The 24,163-nt window shown below is 42.9% G+C and overlaps 1 protein-coding gene across 1 annotated transcript in view; it reads left to right on the forward strand.

Moving 5' to 3' along the window:
- The window catches only part of LOC124802571 (T-complex protein 1 subunit delta), a 100,443-nt gene that overhangs the window by 62,081 nt on the left and 14,199 nt on the right, over positions 1 to 24,163 (forward strand). The window contains exons 7-10 of the mRNA XM_047263443.1: positions 12,684 to 12,823; positions 12,985 to 13,081; positions 13,338 to 13,579; positions 13,677 to 13,775. Coding sequence (XP_047119399.1) covers positions 12,684 to 12,823; positions 12,985 to 13,081; positions 13,338 to 13,579; positions 13,677 to 13,775 — 578 coding nt within the window. The remainder of the gene's footprint in view (positions 1 to 12,683; positions 12,824 to 12,984; positions 13,082 to 13,337; positions 13,580 to 13,676; positions 13,776 to 24,163) is intronic.

The following is a 24,163-nucleotide window of genomic DNA, read 5'->3' on the forward strand; positions in this document are numbered from 1 at the left end:
AACAAGACGGGAGTAAATATTATGAAAGAAATTGAAGGGTGGATGGCTGATTGGGACATTTCGCCGCACATGTTGCACAGTTTTGTTTTTATCTCCGACCAGGTTGCCAATGTAGTAAAGGCTTTGAAAAATCGAGGAAGGATTCCTTGTGCTGCTCATTGTATAAACACGGCACTTAGCCTTACTTTCGATGAAGATAACTTCTTGTTAAATCATGCCCCGAACATCACATCAACTATAAATACTGCAAAATGTATTGCAAGGTACATTAAGAAAAGTGGCCTCTGCTCGCTTTTGAAATTGTCGCTGAAACAAGAGTTCTGCACACGCTGGAAGAGCTTGTACACACAGTATAACAAAGTTGCTGCTTTGCTGACGGAAAAGGACTCCGTTTACAGATTGCAGGGATATGATAATGAGCTTGCAGGAAAAACTGCGCATTTTCTGAGACCATTTAAAGACGCCACAGATGAATTAGAAAGCGAAAAAGAAGCGACAATCCCGTTAGTTCTTCTTTGGTTTCACAAACTGCAACAAATTTGCAGTGTCAAAGACACTGATTGTCAGGTGAGTAATTACTGCAGTTAAAAGCACTGTTTCATTGTGATACGCGATAGATTTGTAATTAACTAGCGTAATTGATGTGTATTAACAGATATGATTTTTTTGACATGAGGTACAAATGATTAAAAATCGAGCCTTGACTTTCGTTTGTGAGAAGACTGTGATCACTTCCAGACATAAAATTGCTACGTCTTCTATCCGCGATTGTATTGAAATATCATTTTACATTCCAAGTGCATTATGAATTTAGCTGTCACACACTCGTTCTTTTGCATTAAAAGAGAGACAGAGATAAATACGTTGTGTGTGTGTGTGTGTGTGTGTGTGTGTGTGTGTGTGTGTGTGTGTGTGTGTGTGTGTGTGTGTGTGTGTGTGAGAGAGAGAGAGAGAGAGAGAGAGAGAGAGAGAGAGAGAGAGAGAGAGGCGTTATGTTCGTACAGTATAGTGCAGCGAGCCGGGGCGAGGCGAGGTGAGACGTCAGCGGTGACCGGTCATGCTCGGTTATCCGCGTGTCCGGAATCCGGACAACAGACATGGGGCGAGTACGTGACCGAGCCGAGTCGTGTGGGGCCGGACACGAGAGGCTCGGTCCCCCCGTCAACAGGCGAGCCGTGACCGGTCAAACATTGAGCGTTGCAGTACTCTATTGGCTACCCTCTGAGAGGGGGGCCAGGCCCGCCAGCTTGGGGTGGAACCCTTTCCACAGTTCCTGGTCTCTACCAGGACTGACAGAGACTTTTGCCATCTCCACTCCCCACCCCCTCTTTTTTTTTGTGGAATACAATTGAGGAAAAGTTTCATGAAGTTCAGTCCCCAAGCAAGATGAATCTGGCCACCTCCTTGTAAAGACAGCTTCTGCCAATCAGCCGGCTTCCGTCCATGCCTGCGACTGCTTAGGAGACATCCCAGTGAATATCACTCCTCAGGTCTCTCAGTATGACACAGGTTGTAACTTTCCATAGGGACCTTCTCCTAGAGGAACTTAAGGTTATTCAGGAACGATGTAGTGTTATTTCATCCGGTGTTTCCAGAGGGGCTCTAAGGACAATCCTGTAGACTCTGGCAATTTCATCCTGGCCTTTGAGGGGCATACTCTGCCCAAAGTGATCAACGTAATGGTATACAAATGTGACACCAAATGATATGTTCCACCTCCCATGCATTGCTTCTGTTGCCTCAAGTTTGGCCATGTGTTCTTGCAAGGTGATGCCACTCCCATTTGTGGTGACTGTGGCCACCCTCATCATGTGGAGAACCCTTGCACCCCACTGCCTAACTGTGTAAACTGCTCTAATCTACATTCTCCCCACTCACCGGAGTGCCCAGTGAATACAAAGGTGTAATAAAAAAATCCAGGAAATAAAGATCCTTAACTGTCTCAGCTACTTTGAGGCCAGGAAAGTTTGACAGACTTGACCCTGTGAATCTTTCATTTACCTTTATCTCAGTTATGTATTCCATTCATCTTCCTTCCTCCTTACGCCCATGTTGTCCCTTTCCTCCCCCCTGTCGAATCACGTCCATTCCTCTCATACAGACTTTGTTTTCTCTCTCCTCAATGATGGTTGCCCTACCTACTTCAGTGCCACTCATGACATCTTTTCTGACATCGACCTCATGGTCTCCTCCCCTGCTCTTGTGGCTTCACTATAATGGTCACCCCAGTTTGATCTTCATGACAGTGACCATTTTCCAGTGATTCTATTACTCCCCTGCCTCCACCAGGCAGACAGGCTCTCACACTGGGCATTCCACAGGGGCAGTTGTCCTTCATATATGTCTGCTGTGCACTTCATCACTTCTCTCTCAGATTGCATTGATGTGGTTGTGTAAGATGTCACCGACCCTATTCTTCATGCCGCTGGCCCTGCGATCCCCCTATCCACAAGTCCCCCCCAGTGTCAGCCATTACTGTGGTGCACCAAGGACATAGCAGTCATTATCCAGGACTGTCAACAGGTGCTACAGTGAATTAAACGACACTCTTCGCAGACCAACTTAATCACTTTTAAGTGTCTCTGTAGTAAGGCTTGCTGCCTTATTAAGTGTAGTAAAAAAAGACTGCTGGGTGTGCTATGCTTCATCCCTGGGGACATATGCCTCTTCCTCTAAGGTTATGGTATGAGCTCTGTAGCCTTCTGGACACCAGTGACAATCAGCTGTCTAGGGTGCTCTGTGCACTGATCCGTTGGTTCTTGCAGAACACTCCACGACACACTTTGCAACAGCATTGGTATCCTCTTCCTATCCTTGCTACTTTTGTGAGGCAGAAACGACCCGTTGAAGAAACCCCCTTTTCTGCCCCCCCTGCCAAGCTGATGCCTATAATGAATGTTTCACTGAATAGGAATTCTTGCAGTCTCTCACATCTTCACATGACACAGCCCCAGGCCCATATTCCATCCACAGCCAGATGATCCAACACTTGGACGTTACACAGAAGCAACATCTACTTAGGGTCTTCAACTGCATTTGGTTCACAGGTGTCTTCCCCTCACAATGGCGAGACAGCGTAGTTATCCCCCGTACTTAAGGCCGGAAGGATCCAACGTCTCTAGACCACTACCGACTGATTAGCTTGACCAATGTACTTCGTAAACTGCTCGAGAGGATAGTTATCGTAAGATTATGTTGGGTACTCAAATCTCGGGGCCTTTTGTCCACCCCCATGCGGGTCTGGGGGATAGAATAGGCCCGAGGTATTCCTGCCTGCCGTAAGAGGTGACTAAAAGGAGTCTCTCACCTTTCTGCCTTCATGATGATCCCCTCTAGGGTTTGACCTCCATTTTTTAAAATTTTCCCGAAGAGCGAGCCAGTTGGGGAATGGCACCTTACATTGTGCATTGTGTCCATCATTCATTGAGATCTTTAGCCCACTTTCTCTTCGTGGCATTGCAGTCCTGCTCATCCTCCATCTCTTGAGTGCGGACACCTTCCTGGGTGCGATTTCCTCTACCCACTGAGCTGTGTTGTTTTCTGTGCCGACAATGATCATGGAATTATTTGCACCTCATATCCAGCATGGTAGCCAGTCAGTTGTGTTGGAGCCGCCATGTACCCTGTTGGTTGTAGCCCCCTGACTACACAGGGATTGCTCTGCTGATGCCTGTGCCATTAACTCTCCACATACGCCAAGGAGTAGATGCCCGTCACCCTGGGTCATTGGGACTCCCAGCAAAGGCCATCCTGCCAGGTGGCCCTCGATGAAGCTGGGTGGCATCCGTGGGGAGGGCCCCTGGTTGGAGTAGGTGGCATCAGGGCGTATGACACGCCATGAAGTGTAGTACGTCATCTCTTGCTGGTGGTCTGCCGCCAGCAGTGTCTAAGCAGGCAAAGTCTAACATCAGCGCTAAGAAATATGACCTCAAATTGTACCCCTCCCTGGCCACACCATCGGAGGAATGCCATGCTAATGATGGCAGTGAAGCTTATTCGCCCTGGTACCTCACATATACAAGAGTTGATAGGGAATATGTCATGTCCTTGAAGCCTCAGGTTTTTGTGGAGCATTTGGAGGACAAGTTTGAGGAGATGGAGGGCTTGTCCAAAATGTGCTCGGGATCAGTCTTGATAAAAACAGCATCTTCTGCCCAGTTACGGGCATTACTCGCTTGTGACAAGTTGGGGGTTGTTTCTGTTACCATCACAGCTCCATAAGAGCTTAAATATGGTCCAGGGTATTATATTCCACTGGGACCTTCTTTTGCAGTCTGATGACGAGCTGCACGCCAATTTAGGGTGGTGAGGTGTTCATTTCGTCCGGCGCGTCCATCGGGTTTCTAGGGATAATCAGGTTGCCACTGGTGCTTTCATCTTGGCCTTCGAGGGTGACACGTTGCCCGAGAAGTTCAAGGTGACGGTCTACTACTGTGACGTTGAGCCATATATCCCTCCCCTGATGCGGTGCTTTAAGTGCTGGAAGTTCGGTCATATGTATTCCCGCCGTACTTCCAGCGTCACATGTTGAGGTTGTAGACGTCCATCACATCCCAATACTCCATGTGCCGCGCCTCCAATCTGTGTCAACTGCAGAGAGCATCATTCACCTTGCAGACTGCAGGATATTACAGAAAGCGAGGAAAATCGTGGAATATAACACCCTGGACCGACTGACCTACACTGAGGCCAAGAGGAAATTTGAGCGCCTTCATCCTGTGACTATGACCTCCTCTTACGCCGCTGCTACGAGAACAGTTGTCACCTCATCAGTTCCTCGCATTCTTGTCACCTCTCGGAACCAAAAGACACCTGCCCCCCTTGACTGTGGGGGGGCATTTCCCTCCCTGTTGCTCCCACACTACCTATTTTGGGAGCAACACCCCCCCCCCCAAACCATCGGGGACATCACTCCCCACTTCTAAGCCAGAGAAGTGTAAGTCTTCTTTGGCTCCTCTGGCTAGGAAGGGGTCTCTTGGGTCACTCCCTGCCCAGGTTTCTGCTAGTGGGAAAGATGATCCCATCAGTGGCTGAAGAGCCCAAAAGCAACTCATCCTCAGTCCCGGAGACTGAATCAGTAAAGTCCTCTCAGCCAGCTGCGAGAGAAATCCAAAAAGAAGGTCCCCAAGACCAAGGGAATTGCAGTGGCACCCACACCACTGCTACCTACAAGCTTAGACACAATGGATATAGACTGATCAGGCAAAAGGTTGGTGCCAGCAGGTGACCCTGAGGTGTAAACTGCCTCATTGAATGCTCCATGTCTTCCCAGTCTCACGTTGATGTCATCCTCCTGTGGAATTGTGGCAGTTTTTTCCATCGCCTGGCTGAGCTACGGCAACTGTTAAGCTTTACACCTGCTTTCTGCCTTGCCGTCCAGGAAACCTGGTTCCTGGCAATGCGGACCCCTGCCCTCCATGGCTATAGGGGATAATACAGGAAGTGTAGCGAGTATAATCGAGTGTCAGGTGAAGTTTGCGTTAATGTCCTAAACTCGGTCTGTAGTGAAACTATGCCCCTTCAAACTCCTCTTGAAGCTGTGGCTGTCAGAATAAGGACAACGCAGGAAATAACTGTCTGCAGCGTATATCTTCCTCCAGATGGTGCAGTACCCCTGAATGTATTAGCTGCACTGATTGATCAACTCCTTAAACCTTTCCGACTTTTGGGAGATTTTAACTCCCATAACCCCTTGTGGGGTGGCACCGTGCTTACTAGCCAAAGAGAGATGTCGAAACTTTACTGTCTCAGTTCGACCTCTGCCTCTTAAAAACTAGGGCTACCACACATTTCAGTGTTGCTCTTGACAGTTACTCGGCCATTGATTTATCAATTTGCAGCCTACGACTTCTCCCATCTATCCACTGGAGAGCACATGACGACTTGTGTGGTAGTGACCACTTTCCAATCTTCCTGTCACTGCCCTAGCATCAGGCCCACAGACACCTGCCAGATGAGCTTTAAACAGTGCGGACTGTGAATCTTTCACCTCTGATGTCACCATTTAATCTACCCCATGCGGGAACATCGATGTGATGGTTGAGCAGGTGACTACAGCAATCATTTCTGTGGCAGAAAACACGATCCCTCGCTCTTTAGGGTTCCCCTGGCGAAAGGCAGTCCCTTGCTGGTCGCCGGAAGTCGCTGAAGCAATTAAGGAGCATCGGTGAGCTCTACTGTGACATAAGTGGCTCCCTTCCCTGGAGCACCTCATAGCTTTTAAACGTCTCCGTGCCCGCGTTCGTCAACTTACCGAATGACGGGGTAGGAGTGTTGGGAGAGATATGTCTCCACCATTGGGTGCCGTATGTCACATTCCCAAGTCTGGGCAAAGATCAAACGTGTTTTCAGGTACCAGACCCCAACAGGTGTTCCCAGTGTTAACATCAATGGCATGTTATCTACTGACGCAAACGCGATTGCTGAGCACTATGCTCAAGCCCCTGCGTTCGAGAAATATCCCCCCCCCCCCCCCCCCAGCCTTTCACACTCTGAAATGATCGCTGGAAGGGAAAGTCCTCTCATTCGCTACATGCCACAGTGAATCCTATGGCACCCCATTTACAGAGAGATAGCTCGTCAGTGCCCTTGCACATTGCCCCGACACAGCTCCTGGACAGATTGGATCCACAGTCAGATAATTAAACATCTCTCATCTGACTACAAGTGACATCTCCTTGTCACCTTAAACCGGATCTTGTGCAGTGACATCTTTCCATCGCAGTGGCAGAAGAGCACCATCATACTGGTGCTCAAACCCAGTCAAAACCCACTTGATGTGGATAGCTACCGGCCCATCAGCCTCACCTATTTTCCTTGTAAGCTGCTGGAATGTATGGTGTGTTGGCGGTTGGGTTGGGTCCTGGAGTCACGTGGCCTACTGGCTCCATGTCAGGACTGCTTCCACCAGGTTTTGCTCTATCACTGATAATCTTGTGTCCCTCAAGTCTGCCATCTGAACAGCCTTTTCCAGACGCCAACACCTGGTTGCCGTCTTTTTTTTATTTACGAAAAGATTATGACACAACCTGTCGACATCATATGCTTGCCAGATTATACAAGTGGGGTCTCAGAGGCCCACTCCCAATTTTTATCCAAAATTTTCTGTCGCTTCATACTTTCCGTGTCCAAGTTGGAGCTTCCATAGCCCCCCCCTCCATTTTAGTGGCCATTAATGGTTGAGCAGCAGCTGTAGGACCACCCGCCTTACCTTCTCTGTATGCAGACAACTTCTGCATTTCGTACTGTTCCACAAGTACTGGTATTGCTGAGTGGCACCTACAGGGAGCCATCCGCAAAGTCATCTGTTATGCACTTCTGTTGGCATTGTACCATTCATCCAGAACCAGAACTTTACCTTAATGACGATCCACTCACTGTAGTTGAGACATATCGATTCTTAGGACTGGTTTTTGATGCCCGATTGACTTTGCTTCCTCACCTTCGTCAGCTTAAGCGAAAGTGCTGGCAGCACCTCAAAGCCCTCCAATGCCTGAGCAACACCAACTGGGGTGCAGATCGCTCTACGCTGCTGCAGCTCTACAAAGCCCTTGTTCAATACTGCCTTGACTATGGGAGTCTGGTTTATGGTTCGGCGGCACCTTCAGCTTTGTGTTTACTCAGCCCAGTGCACCACTGTGGCGTCCATCTATCGACAGGAGCTTTTAGGACGAGACCTGTGACCAGTGTCCTTGTGAAGGCCGAAGTCCCTCCATTGCAGGTTGGGCATGCACAACTGCTGCCCAGTTATGTTGCACACGTTCATAGTTCTCCTGCGCATCCGTATCACCATCTCCTTTTCCCACCCACGGCGGTTCAGCTCTTGCATTGGTGGCCCAAGTCAGGGCTTCCAATTGCAGTTCATGTCCAATCCCTTCTTTCCGAACTGAAGTCCTTGCGTTTACCACCTACACTTGAGGTCCATTCACATACACCTCCATGGTGTTCACCTAGGCTGCGGCTTTGCCTCGACCTTTCACATGGCCCTAAGGACTCAGTTAACTCCACAGCTCTCCACTGCCACTTCCTCTCGATTTTTGACATGCACTGAGGCCATGAAGTGGTTCACATCGATGGCTCAATGGGTGATGATCAGGTTGGCTTTGCACATGTCCATGAAGGACATATTAAACAGCATTCCTTGCCCAATGGCTGCAGTGTTTTTACTGCCGAGCTGGTGGCTATATCTTGTGCTCCTGAGCACATCCGTTCATGCCCTGGGGAGTCGTTTCTGACTCCTTGAGCAGCCTATAAGCTATTGACGAGTGCTACCCTCGTCACCCTTTGGTAGCGACCATCTAGGAGTCAGTCTATGCCCTGAAATGGTCCAGTCGTTCAGTGATGTTTGTCTGGACTCCAGGTCACGTTGGAATCCCAGGCAACGAACTTGCCAACAGGCTGGCCAAACGGGTTACGCAGAAACGACTTACGGAGATCGGCTTCTCTGCAACTGACCTGCATTCAGTACAAAGCCGCAAAGTTTTGCGGCTTTGGGAGACGAAATGGCATAACCTCAGCACACACAACAAACTACGTGCCATGAAGGAAACTAAGAGTGTGTGGCAGTCCTCCATGCAGGCCTCTCGCAGGGACTCTGTGGTTCTCTACCAGCTCCGCATTGGCCACGTTTGGTTGACACACAGCTACCTCCTGCGCAGTGATGACTCACCTCAGTGTCGGTGCGGCACCTGGCTGACAATGGCCCATATCTTGGTGAGCTGTCTTCCTTTGGCTGCCCTGCGACGGACTCTTCAGTTACCAGACTCATTGCCATTAATTTTAGCTGACAATGCCTCATCGGCTGATTTAGTTTTACCAATTATATGTGACTATTGGTTTTATCGTTCTTTTAGTTTTAGCGCATGTCCTTTGTCTGTTTGTGTTCTCCGCTCTAATGCTTTTAGGGTGGATGTTTTAATGTGTCGCAGAGTGGCTGGCTTTTCCTTTTTATTCTCACGGTCGGCCAGCCATGCTCATCTGCCCTCTTGTTTTTACCCCTTCTACTGGTTTCTTGCTTCTCTGTGTATTCTTTTCTGTGGTATTCTTTTCCTGTTTTGTCCATGTTAGTGTTGGTTGTCCTTCTTCTGGTTCTTCCTTTCTCCTGTTATTGTGTTGTTCGTCTCCTTTCTTTCCCTTGTGTAATAGTTTTACCGGGAACAAGGGGCCGATGACCTCGCAGTTTGGTCCCTTCCCCCCCACCCCCCTCCCCCCAACCTTTTTTAAACCAACCAACCTTTTGTCCATGTATCAGTGTAGCTTCCAGGAAGGATGATCTACAGCTGACCATTTACTGAGATTGAAAACTGCAGTCCTTTTTCGTGGTCTTCTTTGATCACGTAAGGCATACGACATTGACTTTTCACCATCACATTTTAATTAGCTTCCATGACTGGGGCTTTCATGGCCGCCTTCTAATTTTTATCCACGAATTTTTATTCCACCGCCTCTCCTGGATTAGAGTTGGCACCCCTCGGCTCCAGGAGAATGGTATCCCACAGGGTTCTGTGTTAATTCAGTCTTTCTCCTCACCATCAATGGGCCTTTGGTTACCCCAGCATTGTATGCCAACGATTTTTGCATCTGGTGCAGCTCCCACATGTTAGTATCTGCTGAATGCCGGCTCCAAGGCACCATCCAATGGACCTGTGCATAGGCACTTTCCCATGGCTCCCATATTTCTCCCTCCAAAACATGGGTTAAGCATTTTTGCCGTTGATGCGCAGTATTCCCAATGCAGAATGTTATTTAGGAAACCAGCACTTAGAAGTCCCGTTTCTTTGTCCTTCTTTGTGATAAAAAGCTGATGTGGCTGCCCCATATTCGCCTCCTGAAGACTACCTGCATGCAGGACATTAATGCTCTCTGCCTCCTGGCCCATAAATTTTGGGATGCAGACCGTGCTACTAGTCTCCATATTTACGTGCTCTGGTTTCATCCAGACTAGATTATGGTTGTCAGATTTATAGCTCAGTGGCCATTTCCACTCTGAAACCTGTTTTTCAGTATGGGGTCAATCTGACGGTGATTCCCTGACCATCCTCTGTACCTCGCCCTCTTTGCGAATGAGGGGCTTTTTCCTCCTGGTGTCTGCCCTTGGATGGGATTACTGATTGGACTGTGTCTCACTTTCCCCTGCCGGGATTGCCGTTCCCACTCACTGGAATGTACCTTGTGCATTTCCTCCTGCATCCTCGCCCCCCTTTCTCGGATGGTGCCTAGACAACTGATAAGGACTGACCTATTCCAGGGTCCTAAGGTCGCTGTCATCCCTATGATATATCGGTGTCTTATATGTTCCAGGGTGCTACCGTCTTCTACACTGATGTTTCTAAAACAATAGATAAGATGGGATACACTTTTACATCTCCTACTGCCATGGAACACCATTTACTGCCATGATCATGTAGTGTGTTCGCAGCAGAGCTTGTAGCCATTAATAGGTCCCTCCATTTTAGTGTTCAGGCCTCCCTCCACAGTATTTTAATATATACTGATTCAATGAGCAGCCTGCAGGCTATAGGCCAATGCTACTCTCTTCACCTTTCCCTTTGGTCTCTGCTATCCATGACCTCCTCTCTGTCCTTGGCTGTGCTGCCTGCTCAGTTGTCTTTCTCTAGGTCCCAAGTCATGTGGGCATCTCAGGGAGTGATCTGGCTGACCACTTGGCTAGAGAGGCAGATACTTACTCCCCATTCCCTCCTGTGATTCCAGGTGTAGATATGCAGACCCACTTGAAATTTCTCTTTGCCCAAAACTGGTATGATATCTGGTGCAGTACTGCTCTCAGTAATAAACACCGCACAATCAAGGAGACTACTGCAGTTTGGCACTCTCCCTTTTGCTCCTCTTAGTAGTAGTCCACTGTCTTACGCCATCTACTCATCAGTCAGACCAGGTTCATCCATTGTTTTCTCTTGCGTAACGGGCTACCCCCACAGTGTGCCTGTGGAGCCAGACTAACAGTATCCCATATATTGATAGAATGTCCCCTTCTTTTAGCCACCCGTACTAATTATAGGCTTCCAGATTCAATGTTTTAATATTAGCAGACGATTCATGGTTGGTTGAAATGGTCTTCAGTTTCCTAAATGACAGTGGCTTTTATTTTCAGTTAAAAGCTTTTGCTTTACTCTTGAAGCAGGGACAGGGTGGTTGTGGTTGGAACCTCTCTTAAAGTTTTCTGGGTCAGGAACCCACGACCACTCTCCTTGCAAGGGCCTCATTCTATCCATCTGTTTATCTGGTTTTTAGGTTTGGCTTACCCTTTTTTGCCTTCTACTGTATGGATTTGTAACTTCCTCACTTTATAGTTTGACCCCTCTGACTAGATCTGCCCACTTTTAGCAGACACATCTATCTTACGCTAGTTAACTTTTGAATCACAGGACTGATGACATCACCATTTAGTCCCATAAAACCCATCCATCCATCCATCAATCAATCAATCAATCTATTAGTGAAACAACCACTTAAGAATTATGGTTTGCAGCATCACTGCTCGCTTATGCTATTTGTGATGGAGTATTAAGGCTATACTTCCAAAAAGAAAAAGGAAAAAGTTTGTTGTAGATGTGGCAGTATGGCAGTGTGAATCTTTTTTTTTGTCATTGCAGGAACAACCACTTTTAAAATTAACTGAATTTCAATTAGTGCTTCGCAGGTGATAAGCAGGAAACATTTCCTAAGATTCTGCAAAATGACATTTATTTTTTATGGACCAGCTTTTGGCTTCTTACGGCATCTTCAGGTGACAAACGAAGATGCCTAAGGATGCAAAAACCAGTCCATGACAGAATAACTATAATTTTTCAGAACATTATGAAGTGTTTCTTGTTTAATACCACCATTTTCATTTAAATCTTTCATTAATCATGAATTTTTGAATGGACAGTAGGCATTAATTTCTGGTAATCTAAAAACAAAAAGGACGGGTATACACTCGCGCGCGCACACACACACATATCCATCCACACATACACAGCCACAAGCAGACATATTTAAAGCAATATAAATATGTCTGCTTGTGTCTGTATATGTGTGGATGGATGTGTGTGTGTGTGTGTGTGTGTGTGTGTGTGTGTGTGTGTGTGTGTGTGTGCGCGCGCGAGTGTATACCCGTCATTTTTTCCCCCTAAGGTAAGTCTTTCCGCTCCCGGGATTAAAATGACTCCTTACCCTCTCCCTTAAAACCCACTTCCTTTCGTCTTTCCCTCTCCTTCCCTCTTTCCTGATGAGGCAACAGTTTGTTGCGAAAGCTTGAATTTTGTGTCTATGTATGTGTCTGTTTGTGTTTCTATCGACCTGCCAGCGCTTTCGTATGGGTAAGTCACATCATCTTTGTGTATATATATATATAAAAACAAAGATGGTGAGATGGTGTAACTTACCAAACGAAAGCTTTGGCATGTTGATAGACACACAAAATTCAAGCTTTCGCAACCAACGGTTGTTTCATCAGGAAAGAGGGAAGGAGAGGGAAAGATGAAAGGATGTGGGTTTTAAGGGAGAGGGTAAGGAGTCATTCCAATCCCGGGAGCGGAAAGACTTACCTTAGGGGGAAAAAGGACAGGTGCGCGCACACACACACACACACACACACACACACACACACACACACACATCCATCCGCACATATACAGACACAAGCAGATATTTGTAAAGGCAAAAATCATTTCTAATTGCAGATGGACCACAATGTCATAGTATCAGATTACGCAGCAATGGACCGTGTTCTGAAGGAAGAACGTGCCTACATACTTAATATAGTAAAACAGATCAAGAAAGCAGGCTGCAATGTGTTGCTTGTTCAGAAATCTATACTTCGGTATGTCACTAGATTTATTTCTGCAGCATTTATAATTTAATGTTTTAGTTTTAAGAGCTGAATGTTTATATATGATCTTGTGATCCAGTTTTATGTATTGCAATTTCTTTATAGTGGCTTTTAACTTATTTTTTCTGAAGATAACTTTATGTATTTTGCAGGGATGCTATAAGTGATCTGGCAGTACATTTCTTGGACAAAATTAAAGTAATGGTAATAAAAGATATAGAACGTGAAGATATTGAGTTTGTGTCAAAGGTAACTACAGGAAAACTGTGATTATTTTCCACTTATGTATTAAGCAGAGTTGTGAACTGAAAGTTACATAAAAATTCATATCCCTTGGCTGTGATCTTCTCCTGAATCATACAACACATCTGAAAGCAGATGTGATGTTGATGTTTGTTCCTTCTGAGCCTCATCTGTCATATATTCTCCCTCCACATTTGATCCTTTTTGCTTTAGCACGTGGTATACTTGATCAAAGTAGTGATAACATTATTGCTGTTTACAGACACTTGGCCTGAGGCCGATTGCTAGCTTGGATCACTTTGTACCAGAGCACTTGGGATCAGCAGAGTTGGTAGAGGAGGTTGCAGCTGGAGCAACAGGGAAATTTGTGAAAGTTTCAGGCATTCATAATGCGGGTCGTACAGTGACAGTGTTAGTGCGAGGATCCAATAAATTGGTGCTTGATGAAGCAGACAGGTCGCTGCATGATGCATTGTGTGTAGTTCGCTGCCTAGTGAAAAAAAGGTCAGTGGTAGTTAACTTAACCTGAGTTTGAAATCTTGCTTTTGTCTTCTTATGCTGTCCATATGATGTGCTGTTACTAATTTAGACTTGTTTTCAGGGCTCTTATTGCTGGAGGTGGTGCACCGGAAATAGAACTTGCTCTCCGTCTTGCCCAGTATTCACAAACTATTACTGGTGTAGATGCATACTGTTTCAGGTAGATCTAATACTATTGAAATTCTACTAAGTGATTTTTTAATTTGCTAGCCAGCCACTGATGATAGTCATTGAGATATTTCAGTATGCTTATTTCAGTTTTTTTTTTTTTTTTTCTGTCTGATGCTGTAAATTTGACAACAGTTGGTTTCCATGAAGTTTTATTTTGTGACTAGCTTAGTGCTCACTGCTTCGCTTATGTAGACTGTGTGGTCTCCACAGACTTTTTTATCAAATTTTTGTGTTCAAAAATTGCAACATCTTATAAACTTTTCATTCTGACTATAGGGTGTGCTTCTGAGTTTCTGACAAAAAATGATTCTAGTAGCCGGAGTCTGAGATTTTTGTTAATCCTTCCTTTAGAGTTCTTACAGTGATATTTCCATAGAAACTTCCATATCCTATTTCACCCCCATAGGGGTTAAATTTCCAAAAGCACTGAAATGTGTAATTTTTTTATTTTTAACTGAGAAGTCAAATGCCCATTTCCATAAATGTAGCTTCAAAAGTGCTTTATAAGTACTTTAATGATGATTTGTTAAAAACAAACTTCCACCTACTATTTAACCTCCTTAGTGTTTGCATTTCAAAAAATGCCGAAGCACTTTTTTGAGAAAACAATTACCACTTTTCATAGTTATAGTTCAAAAATTGCTTTAGTAGTGACATATTTTCAGAAAACCGTCCATCCCCTACTTCACCTCATCTAGGGTGGGATTTTGAATAATCCCATACTAAACAAGACCTACAGTATAAGATCAACACCCTCTCCAAATTTCTATCCTTAATGGTTTGGGCTGTGTGCTAATGAGTCAGGACATTTCCTTTTATCTACACTCATAGAGATCTATTAATGTTCTAGATGACTTTTTCAGCACCATCTTACTTATCAAACCCACTTGGAGATTTGACAAGAAATACGGGTGGTTACAATTCAAGTAATTTAATTTGCATGAGTGACAATAGGAGATAGTAATTTCTCCAGCCAATTTTTTAATTTAGAATGTCGAACATGGAACATCTGACATGGAATAACAACAGTATGATATAGGATGGATTGTTACCCTCAAAGAGTATCTGATGGCTTCCAGGAGGAATAAAAATTTGATTTTCAATATTTTACAAAACTATCAACTGAATTTAAAATGTTGTCACAATCTACTCATCAAGAGGTTAGTCACTTTCCTCACCCATCCAGCCCCCTCCCTGTTCCCATTCCAGCACTACACAGCCCTCATTTCACCACCACACCCAGTCTTTTAATTTCTCTCCTTTCCACTATTTACCCCCCCCCTCCGCACCTTCTCTCCTGCCCTCTGTCTAAACTGCAACACTTCCCTGCCTGCCACTCCCACCATACTATCCCTCCCCCTCCCCGCCCCAGCCTCCTCCTTACCCCCACCCAGTCGCCACTCCCATCATGCACTGGTGCTGCTGCTCACAGTGTAGTTTCTGTTCTCTGAGACTCAGACGTGTGTGTGTGTGTGTGTGTGTGTGTGATTGTGAGAGGGCGCGCGCGCGCGTTTTTGTGCGCACATTTGTGTCTACTGCTGACAAAGGCCTTAATGGCCGAAAGCTATAATTGTGTGAATCTTTTTGTTGTGCCTATCGCGACTCAGAATCTCTGCTATATGGTGAGTAGCACCGTTCCTTGTCTGGTATTGGTACATTCCATCCTGGATTTTCCATTGTTTGATTCCTTTCACTTAAAGTGGAGTGTGTAGCACCCACATTGTGTTTCATAGCAAGAGCACTTAGTGCCTTCCAGTAAACTCTAAACATCATTTCAAATCTTTTTAAATTTTTTCTCATTTACATGCTTAATGTCAAGTATTTAACACATTAACTCATTTGTGAAGTAATCAAATGTTTTAAGCTGTTTCATACATGGAAAATTCTTTAAAGAATTAGGTTTATTGTTAATAACTAACAGTCTTCTTTTGATGTGCCTATTTGCCACTCAGTGCCTACTCTGTTTGGTGAGTAGAAATCTATCGTCCTATTTGGTGTTATTGTCATTTTAGAATGTTTGAGACAAGTGATGGTAAGTTGTGACTCCGTGATATCTGAAGTTACGTAAGATCGTAGTTTCTAACAGAATACATTCAGATCTTGTTAGGATCCTTGTTACTCCTTCTAGTAATCTGAACCCACTGATCCATTAAACAGTTATTATGTACCACCATGTTTCACTAAAATTCTTTGAGATACGTTAGGTGTAGCTGTTGGGTAGGCAACAGTCTTTTTGTATTTATAAAAAAGAACTGGTTTTTTTTTTCCTCCAGTAACTTGTTTAGATATCACTCACCAGTGGTTTCAAAATTTTTGTAAAGTTGTTAGTCAAACCCACATTATTCTTGGAGTATGTTATTGGTTAGAAATAATTGAAGGAAGAGGGTGTTACATAATTGTGAATGTGTTGATGTTATGGGGCCAGTGAAATTAAATGACATAGGAAAAAAATGCTGGAGTTCAGACTATCAAGTAAATTTCTCAGCATGAGAATATTATTATTATTATTATTATTATTATTATTTCTTTCTTGTCTCAGACGTTATGTCTGGTTAAAAATGGAAGGTGACGCGGACCTTGATAAGTTCGGATGTAGCTCTATTGCATTGATGTACTGGTGGATATTGTGTGGTATGACTCCTGTAGTTGATAGTATAATTGGTATAATGTCAACTTTATCCTGATGCCACATGTCCTTGACTTCCTCAGCCAGTTGGATGTATTTTTCAATTTTTTCTCCTGTTTTCTATTGTATATTTGTTGTATTGGGTATGGATATTTCGATTAGTTGTGTTAATTTCTTCTTTTTATTGGTGAGTATGATGTCAGGTTTGTTATGTGGTGTTGTTTTATCTGTTATAATGGTTCTGTTCCAGTATAATTTGTATTCATCGTTCTCCAGTACATTTTGTGGTGCATACTTGTATGTGGGAACATGTTGTTTTATAAGTTTATGTTGTAAGGCAAGCTGTTGATGTATTATTTTTGCTACATTGTCATGTCTTCTGGGGTATTCTGTATTTGCTAGTATTGTACATCCGCTTGTGATGTGATCTACTGTTTCTATTTGTTGTTTGCAAAGTCTGCATTTATCTGTTGTGGTATTGGGATCTTTAATAATATGCTTGCTGTAATATCTGGTGTTTGTTTGATCCTGTATTGCAATCATGAATCCTTCCGTCTCACTGTATATATTGCCTTTTCTTAGCCATGTGTTGGATGCGTCTTGATCGATGTGTGGCTGTGTTAGATGATAAGGGTGCTTCCCATGTAGTGTTTTCTTTTTCCAATTTACTTTCTTCATATCTGTTGATGTTATGTGATCTAAAGGGTTGTAGAAGTGGTTATGAAATTGCAGTGGTGTAGCCAATGTATTTATATGAGTGATTACTTTGTGTATTTTGCTAGTTTCTGCTCGTTCTATAAAGAATTTTCTTAAATTGTCTACCTGTCCATAATGTAGGTTTTTTATGTTGATAAATCCCCTTCCTCCTTCCTTTCTGCTTAATGTGAATCTTTCAGTTGCTGAATGTATGTGATGTATTCTATATTTGTGGCATTGTGATCATGTAAGTGTATTGAGTGCTTCTAGGTCTGTGTTACTCCATTTCACTACTCCAAATGAGTAGGTCAATATTGGTATAGCATAAGTATTTATAGCTTTTGTCTTTTTTCTTGCTGTCAATTCTGTTTTCAGTATTTTTGTTAGTCTTTGTCTACATTTTTCTTTTAGTTCTTCTTTAATATTTGTATTATCTATTCCTATTTTTGTCTGTATCCTAGACATTTATAGGCATGTTTTTTTCCATCGCTTCTATGCAGTCGCTGTGGTTGTCCAATATGTAATCTTCTTGTTTAGTGCGTTTTCCCTTGACTATGCTATTTTTCTTACATTTGTCTGTTCCAAAAGCCATATTTATATATCATTGCTGAATACTTCTGTTATCTTTAGTAATTGGTTGAGTTGTTGATTTGTTGCTGCCAGTAGTTTTAGATCATCCATGTATAGCAGATGTGTGATTTTGTGTGGGTATGTTCCAGTAATATTGTATCCATAATTTGTATTATTTAGCATGTTGGATAGTGGGTACAGAGCAAGGCAGAACCAGAAAGGACTTAATGAGTCTCCTTGGTATATTCCACACTTAATCTGTATTGGCTGTGATGTGATATTATTTGAATTTGTTTGGATGTTAAGTGTGGTTTTCCAATTTTTCATTTCTATGTTTAGGAACTGTATCAATTTAGGATCTACTTTGTATATTTCCAATATTTGTAGTAACCATGCGTGGGGTACACTATCAAAAGCTTTTTGGTAATCAATGTATGCATAGTGTAGCGACCTTTGTTTAGTTTTAGCTTGATATGTCACCTCTGCATCTATTATCATTTGCTCTTTACATCCTCGTGCTCCTTTGCAACAGCCTTTTTGTTCTTCATTTATAATTTTGTTCTGTGTTGTATGTGTCATTAATTTCTGTGTAATGACTGAAGTTAATATTTTGTATATTTTTGGTAGGCATGTTATGGGGCGATATTTAGCTGGGTTTGCTGTGTCTGCTTGATCTTTAGGTTTCAGATAAGTTATTCCATGTGTAAGTGTATCAGGGAATGTGTATGGGTCTGCAATGTAACTGTTAAATAATTTAGTTAGATGTGAATGTGTTGAGGTGAATTTCTTTAGCCAGAAATTTGCTATTTTATCTTTTCCAGGGTCTTTCCGATTGTGCGTAGAATTAATTGCTTGGGTGGCTTCATGTTGCAAAATTATCACTTCAGGCATTTGTGGTATCATCTTGTATGTATCTGTTTCTGCTTGTATCCACCGTGCATGCCTGTTATGTTGTACCAGGTTTGTCCATATGTTGCTCCAGAAGTGTTCCATGTCTGTTATGTTTGGTAGATTGTCTATTTTAATGTGTGTGTTATCTATTGTCTGGTAAAATTTCTTTTGGTTTATGTTGAATGTTTGGTTTTGTTTCCTTCTATTATTATTATTATTATTATTATTATTATTATTATTATTATTGCCATCTTCAGACATTGCTGACGACTGATATTCTTCAATGGGGTGCCGCCTTTATATCCCATGACCATTTTTGGGCATGGAGCTGGTGCAGTGTTGGGGGAAGGGTGTCACTAGGCTATGATCCAGTGTCCTCAGTCCCACTGCCACTTTCACAGCTTATGGATATCTTCCAGCGCAGCTTCCTCATATTCTTAAGCTGCTGCTGTTATATGCAGTAGAACCATTAGGATTAAAGGGTGGAATCGATTGAGTTTGGGTTGAACGTAAAGCGCTAATACATTTATTGATCACTTGGACAGAAAATACAGACAACCTGCCCAAATAACTAAATTCATAATTCAGTACAGCAATGAATTGTTAATAAAACTTAAATCTTAATAAAATTTAAATGAGTTTAATAGCATAATAAAACAACCAAAAGCAATTGCTTTTGTGTATCTTATGCTACTAGTCACTTTTATTGGTTTTTATATTTAATTTAACACATTGCAAAACATTTTGAGTATGTCATGTTGATTAATCGGGTTTCTGCCGGTTATTTGCATCTTTCCTGCACGATATTTCAACTGCGTGACTCGCAGTCTTCTTCAGGTGCTGTCAGATACTGATTCCAGTGTGGAAGAAGTCCGGTATTTATGCCTATGTTGTGCTAGGCGTTCCCTCTGCGGTCCACGCCACATCTGGCATTCTGTCCTTGATGTGCACTGACCAATAGCAATAGCTGTAGCGTTTTCCTGTAGCCGCGGCTGTTCCGAACGCTGTGTGCGTACTTTGTGGGTATTATCCATTGTCAGTATAGCTGAATTAAGTTCTGAGTGGCGTCCAAGCTGTGCTAGACGTTTTATCTGCTGATTGTCGTCATTTGAGTCCTTCTGTGAATTGAGAAGCTACAGTTTGCCTGGGGCCAGCATTCCCTGCTAGATCACAAGCAACGATGCCTGTCTGTAGGAATTTGGTGAATAGCTTGTGAATGTTCTTTTTGCCATTGGAACCTTTTGTAATATTAAATCTTGTTTGAAAACTGTTCCTTGTTGCTATAGGACTGTGTACCAACTCGTGATATTCTAACACTGAAAAACAGGTTGTTAACTGGTACACGTGATTTCTACCTCTTCCTTCTGTATGCTAACCTCCTTTACCATTTCAGTGGTGGAACTGATCACTAGGAGCTGCAGCACACTATTTATAGGCACTGATTTTGTGATTGCAGTGCCTTCTGTTAGCACCTTTAACTATTTCTGTATAATTCTGTAAAAAATTCCTTCAACTTTTGCAATAAACATATTGTTTGTTGCATTCATCTAGCCATCTTAATTTTAGTTTTTGAGACATTAATTTTTAAAAATAGGTAATCCTTCCTTCAGGGTGTATACAACCCGGGATAACTATGAAATCTGGGAAGAACTTCGGAGTTTTCATCCAGGAAAACACAGGAATGTTTTAGATTCCTGGGAATTTTTCATTGTTTGATTTTTCAGCAAAATTTTTGTACTTTTGATTGGTAAGCACTGATACTCTAACAAGGAATTTTACTTTAGCCCATTAATGCAGAATAATACTGCAGCAGTAAAACATAAATGAGAGAATAACACCAAAATAAAACTTAGAAAAATATGTCATTTACAACAACAAAACATAGTGCACACCCAAGCGTCTGCCAACAGCAAAGTGTGTCAAAGGCTTTAGAACGAAGACTATGTAATACTTTGTAACAACAAACTGCTTTTGATGAACATGATGTCACAACTGTTCAGATTTTTAATAGTCACAGGAAAATATTGTGAATGATGCTTTGAGAATTGCAGTCAATTTCTGTTTACATAAGAATAATTGTGTTAAATGTGAAAACGTGCGACAAATTTCTTAAATCACAGAGCATTAGACTCTTGTTCAAAATTTAACACTTTGAGGGCTAGCCCCTTAGAAAAATTGTTGACCCAAAAGACTAGCCATTTATGCCAGTATTTAGAATTTTACTGGCACATTTGTGTCTGATATATCTTAAAGGGGAACAAACATTAAAAAGGACCAAGCTTCAAGGTTAGTTTTTCATATTTGTTTTAGTTCTTTTCGGAGATCACAAATTATGCAATAATGATGGCAACAAGTATAATAATCCCTTAAAAATGGGGGTGGGGGGTGGTTAGTTCTTGAGTAATTTCACATGTAACTGTCTTTTCTATCCACAAATGTTCGGTGCACAGCATTGATATTTATAATTGTGCTTGTCATAAATATTCAGGAGCTGCAATTTAAGCTGGGCCCTTAGTAGCCTCCCTTAACCACACCCTTCAGGGGAGGGGGAGGAGAGGGGGAACAGCAAAGAACTTTTGTCGAGCTGTATACTAAGTGAACACTTTTCTTGTAGCTGTACTGTATGTATATTAATTTAAACCATGAACTTTTCCTACTTGCATCTACGCGCTACTTAACACTGATGCTGCTATTGGCTGACTGCACCATGTGTCATACACTTTGAATACCTGCTGTCATTGTCTTATGAGATCCCGTGGCATGAGTATAATTGGCTGACAAAAGTGCATCATGCAGCACAATCTCAATTTCACTGCTTTGAAAGCTAACATGCTGTCTTCGGTGGAATTCATATTTATACTTTCATAATACAAAAATATGCAGTGTATGTGTTGCTGCGTATCAGGTCTTTCCAAGAAGCATTTTTTTGCTGTGTTTTGTTTCCTAAAATTGTGGGAAGTTCTTTTTCTATGTATAATATATTTTCACATGGTGTTTTAGTGTATTGTCACGCAGGAAAAAGTATATTTTCACTCGAGAAAAGGTGTATTTTTTAGCTGAGAAATCCGTTCCCTCCCTCCCATGTTTTAATATCAGTCCACCTTGGCATATGAAGATGCCAGGAAATACCCTAAACTAACCTGAAACGGTACAGTGCTAAAAAAAGGTACCAACCTTTTTGTATTCTCTGAACAAACTTGTGCTACCTCTGTTGTCTATGTCCAGTCATACGGCTTAGTTAATTACATTGTACAAAAATATGAAAACTTGTAGGCAACCAACTGTCGGGTTAATCACACACTAACAGGAAGAAATCTGCACAGTAAACAGCAACATAATACATTGTAGGCAGCTAACTTAATGTGCTTAGTTCAAACACACTCTAGCAATGCTCTGTTCACAGGTAGCTGTCAGAAAACGTTGATTTAATGAGAAGCAGATTACAGTACATGCTCTGAAGATAATATTTACATACACAACATATACCCAACATTCTGTGTGTGTGTGTGTGTGTGTGTGTGTGTGTGTGTGTGTGTGTTAGTTCCAATGGCTCAAGTCTGCTTAGGTGAGCCAGCACACAATCACTGCTGTGCATACAGCAACCACAGACAAATAGGCCAGCTCTCAGTCTGCAGCAACACTTCCGTCTTCGACTAGCTAACAAAAGTGCTTGAATTTGTGATTACGTCAACCTTCTTTCTATTAAATGGAAATTACCATGAACAAACAGATTGAGTGCGATGGGCAGCCCGCTACCGCCAGAGGTGGCCAGTATTTTTGTGGAGGCATTTGAACAAGCTCTGGAGTCAACAGTCTACAAGCTCTTATGCTTTTCTTGGTATGTGGATGATACTTCCATAATCTGGCCGCACGGACATCATCTCGTCTATAAGACTTATTGCAGCACCTGAGTTTTCTGCACAAAAATATCAAATTCACAATGGACACATAAGAAAATATTCAGCTTTCATTTCCGGATGTGCTCATCAAGCAAAGATTATATGGCACACTAGGACACAGCATTTAATATAAACTGACAAGTACAGATTTGTACTTGCATGACTCCAACTGTCTTCCTACTTTGCAACAAGCTGATGATGTAAGCTCGCTAAGGCACAGAGCACATGAAAATTCAGATCAAGGCAGTCTAGCAGCCAAACTGAAGCACCTACAGGGTGTGTTCCATATGAATGGTTGCAACAACTACCAGATAGAATACACTGTAAGACCAAAGAAGTCGAGGACACAGTCTGCTGAGTATGAAGGAAAACTTGTTTCAGTGGCAACCATACCATACATCACGAAGAAGGCAGTGAAAATTGGAAGAATGCTATGGAAACATAATGTCAAGTGTGTGTTCCTCACATCAGCCAAGATGAAAGATTTGTTGGCATCAATAGAGGATGACAAAACTCTGGAAACTGGAGGTCTACTTCGCCTTCTGCCATTGCGGGAAAATGTATGCAGGTCAGACTATCTGGGTGCTACAGGAGAGATGAATGGACCATAAACGCCCCACGAAAAATGAACAAAGTCCACTGTGGCAGAGCGCTTCATCTCTCATGGACATGTCATGAACTACGTTCCCACAGAGTTGTTGCAACAGTCCAGTACCTTCTGGGACTTTATTCTAAAAGAGCCTACAGAGCTCATACAGCTACACGATGAACTAATAAATAAAGACAGCAGTTATCAAGTAAGCAGGGCCTAGGGCCCGGCTTAGAAAACAGTCAAATCACAGTGGCAATCTGAGCAGGAATTTACGTCCTTTGCTGGTGCCAGCATGACTGAGAGGACACGAGATCGTGCCCCAGCGATGCACTTTCATCTGAGCCTGGAGTCTGTCAGCTGTAGGATGTCTGTGGGGGTTGGGAAGGGGGCAGATTTAATGGCACAGGCAGGCAGTCATTGGGAATGCCTGAAGGTGGCCAGAAAATGCTTTGCCTTAACATCATTCCTTCTGTATGGCACCATCTGGTTGACTGCCCAAGAAATATTCAAAATGTTCCTACACTGGGAAACTCTAAAATCACTGACAGTAATATTGCTGCAGAAACACCAGGTTGTAATATCAACAGTATTAGGGAAAGGATAAATTGTCGCTTCTCACCACAAAGGTGACCCGTTAAGTTGCAGACAGGCACAACAGTCATTTCCTTGTGCCTGCCTGCAACTCAGTGGGCCACCTTTATGGTGAGTAGCAACTATCCTTTTCCTAATATTGTAGACAATAATCTTGTCTTCATAAAAGCCAGGCTGTAGTTAAAATAATTCCAGAGGAAGATACAGTGTTTTAATTTAAAGGCTATCATCTGGATAATAAAATAAAATTCTGTGCAGTCTAGAGTGATGCAAAGAAACCAGAACAACAACTGTTAGATCAACAACGGTAAGTACAGAAAAGATCATGTCTGTAGACTTGTTTTCAATGTGAGTTCTAATACCAGGCAAAAGGAACAGTTATTTAATTAAAGATCAGTTTGAATTTGTGAAAGATAGGAGGCCACTCAGATAGCCACACGTGTGTATGAACCTACCCCCCCCCCCCCCCCCTCTCTCTCTCTCTCTCTCTCTCTCTCTCTCTCTCTCTCTCT

The sequence above is a fragment of the Schistocerca piceifrons genome, chromosome 6, assembly GCF_021461385.2.
Source record: "Schistocerca piceifrons isolate TAMUIC-IGC-003096 chromosome 6, iqSchPice1.1, whole genome shotgun sequence".
Classification (NCBI taxonomy): domain Eukaryota; kingdom Metazoa; phylum Arthropoda; class Insecta; order Orthoptera; family Acrididae; genus Schistocerca; species Schistocerca piceifrons.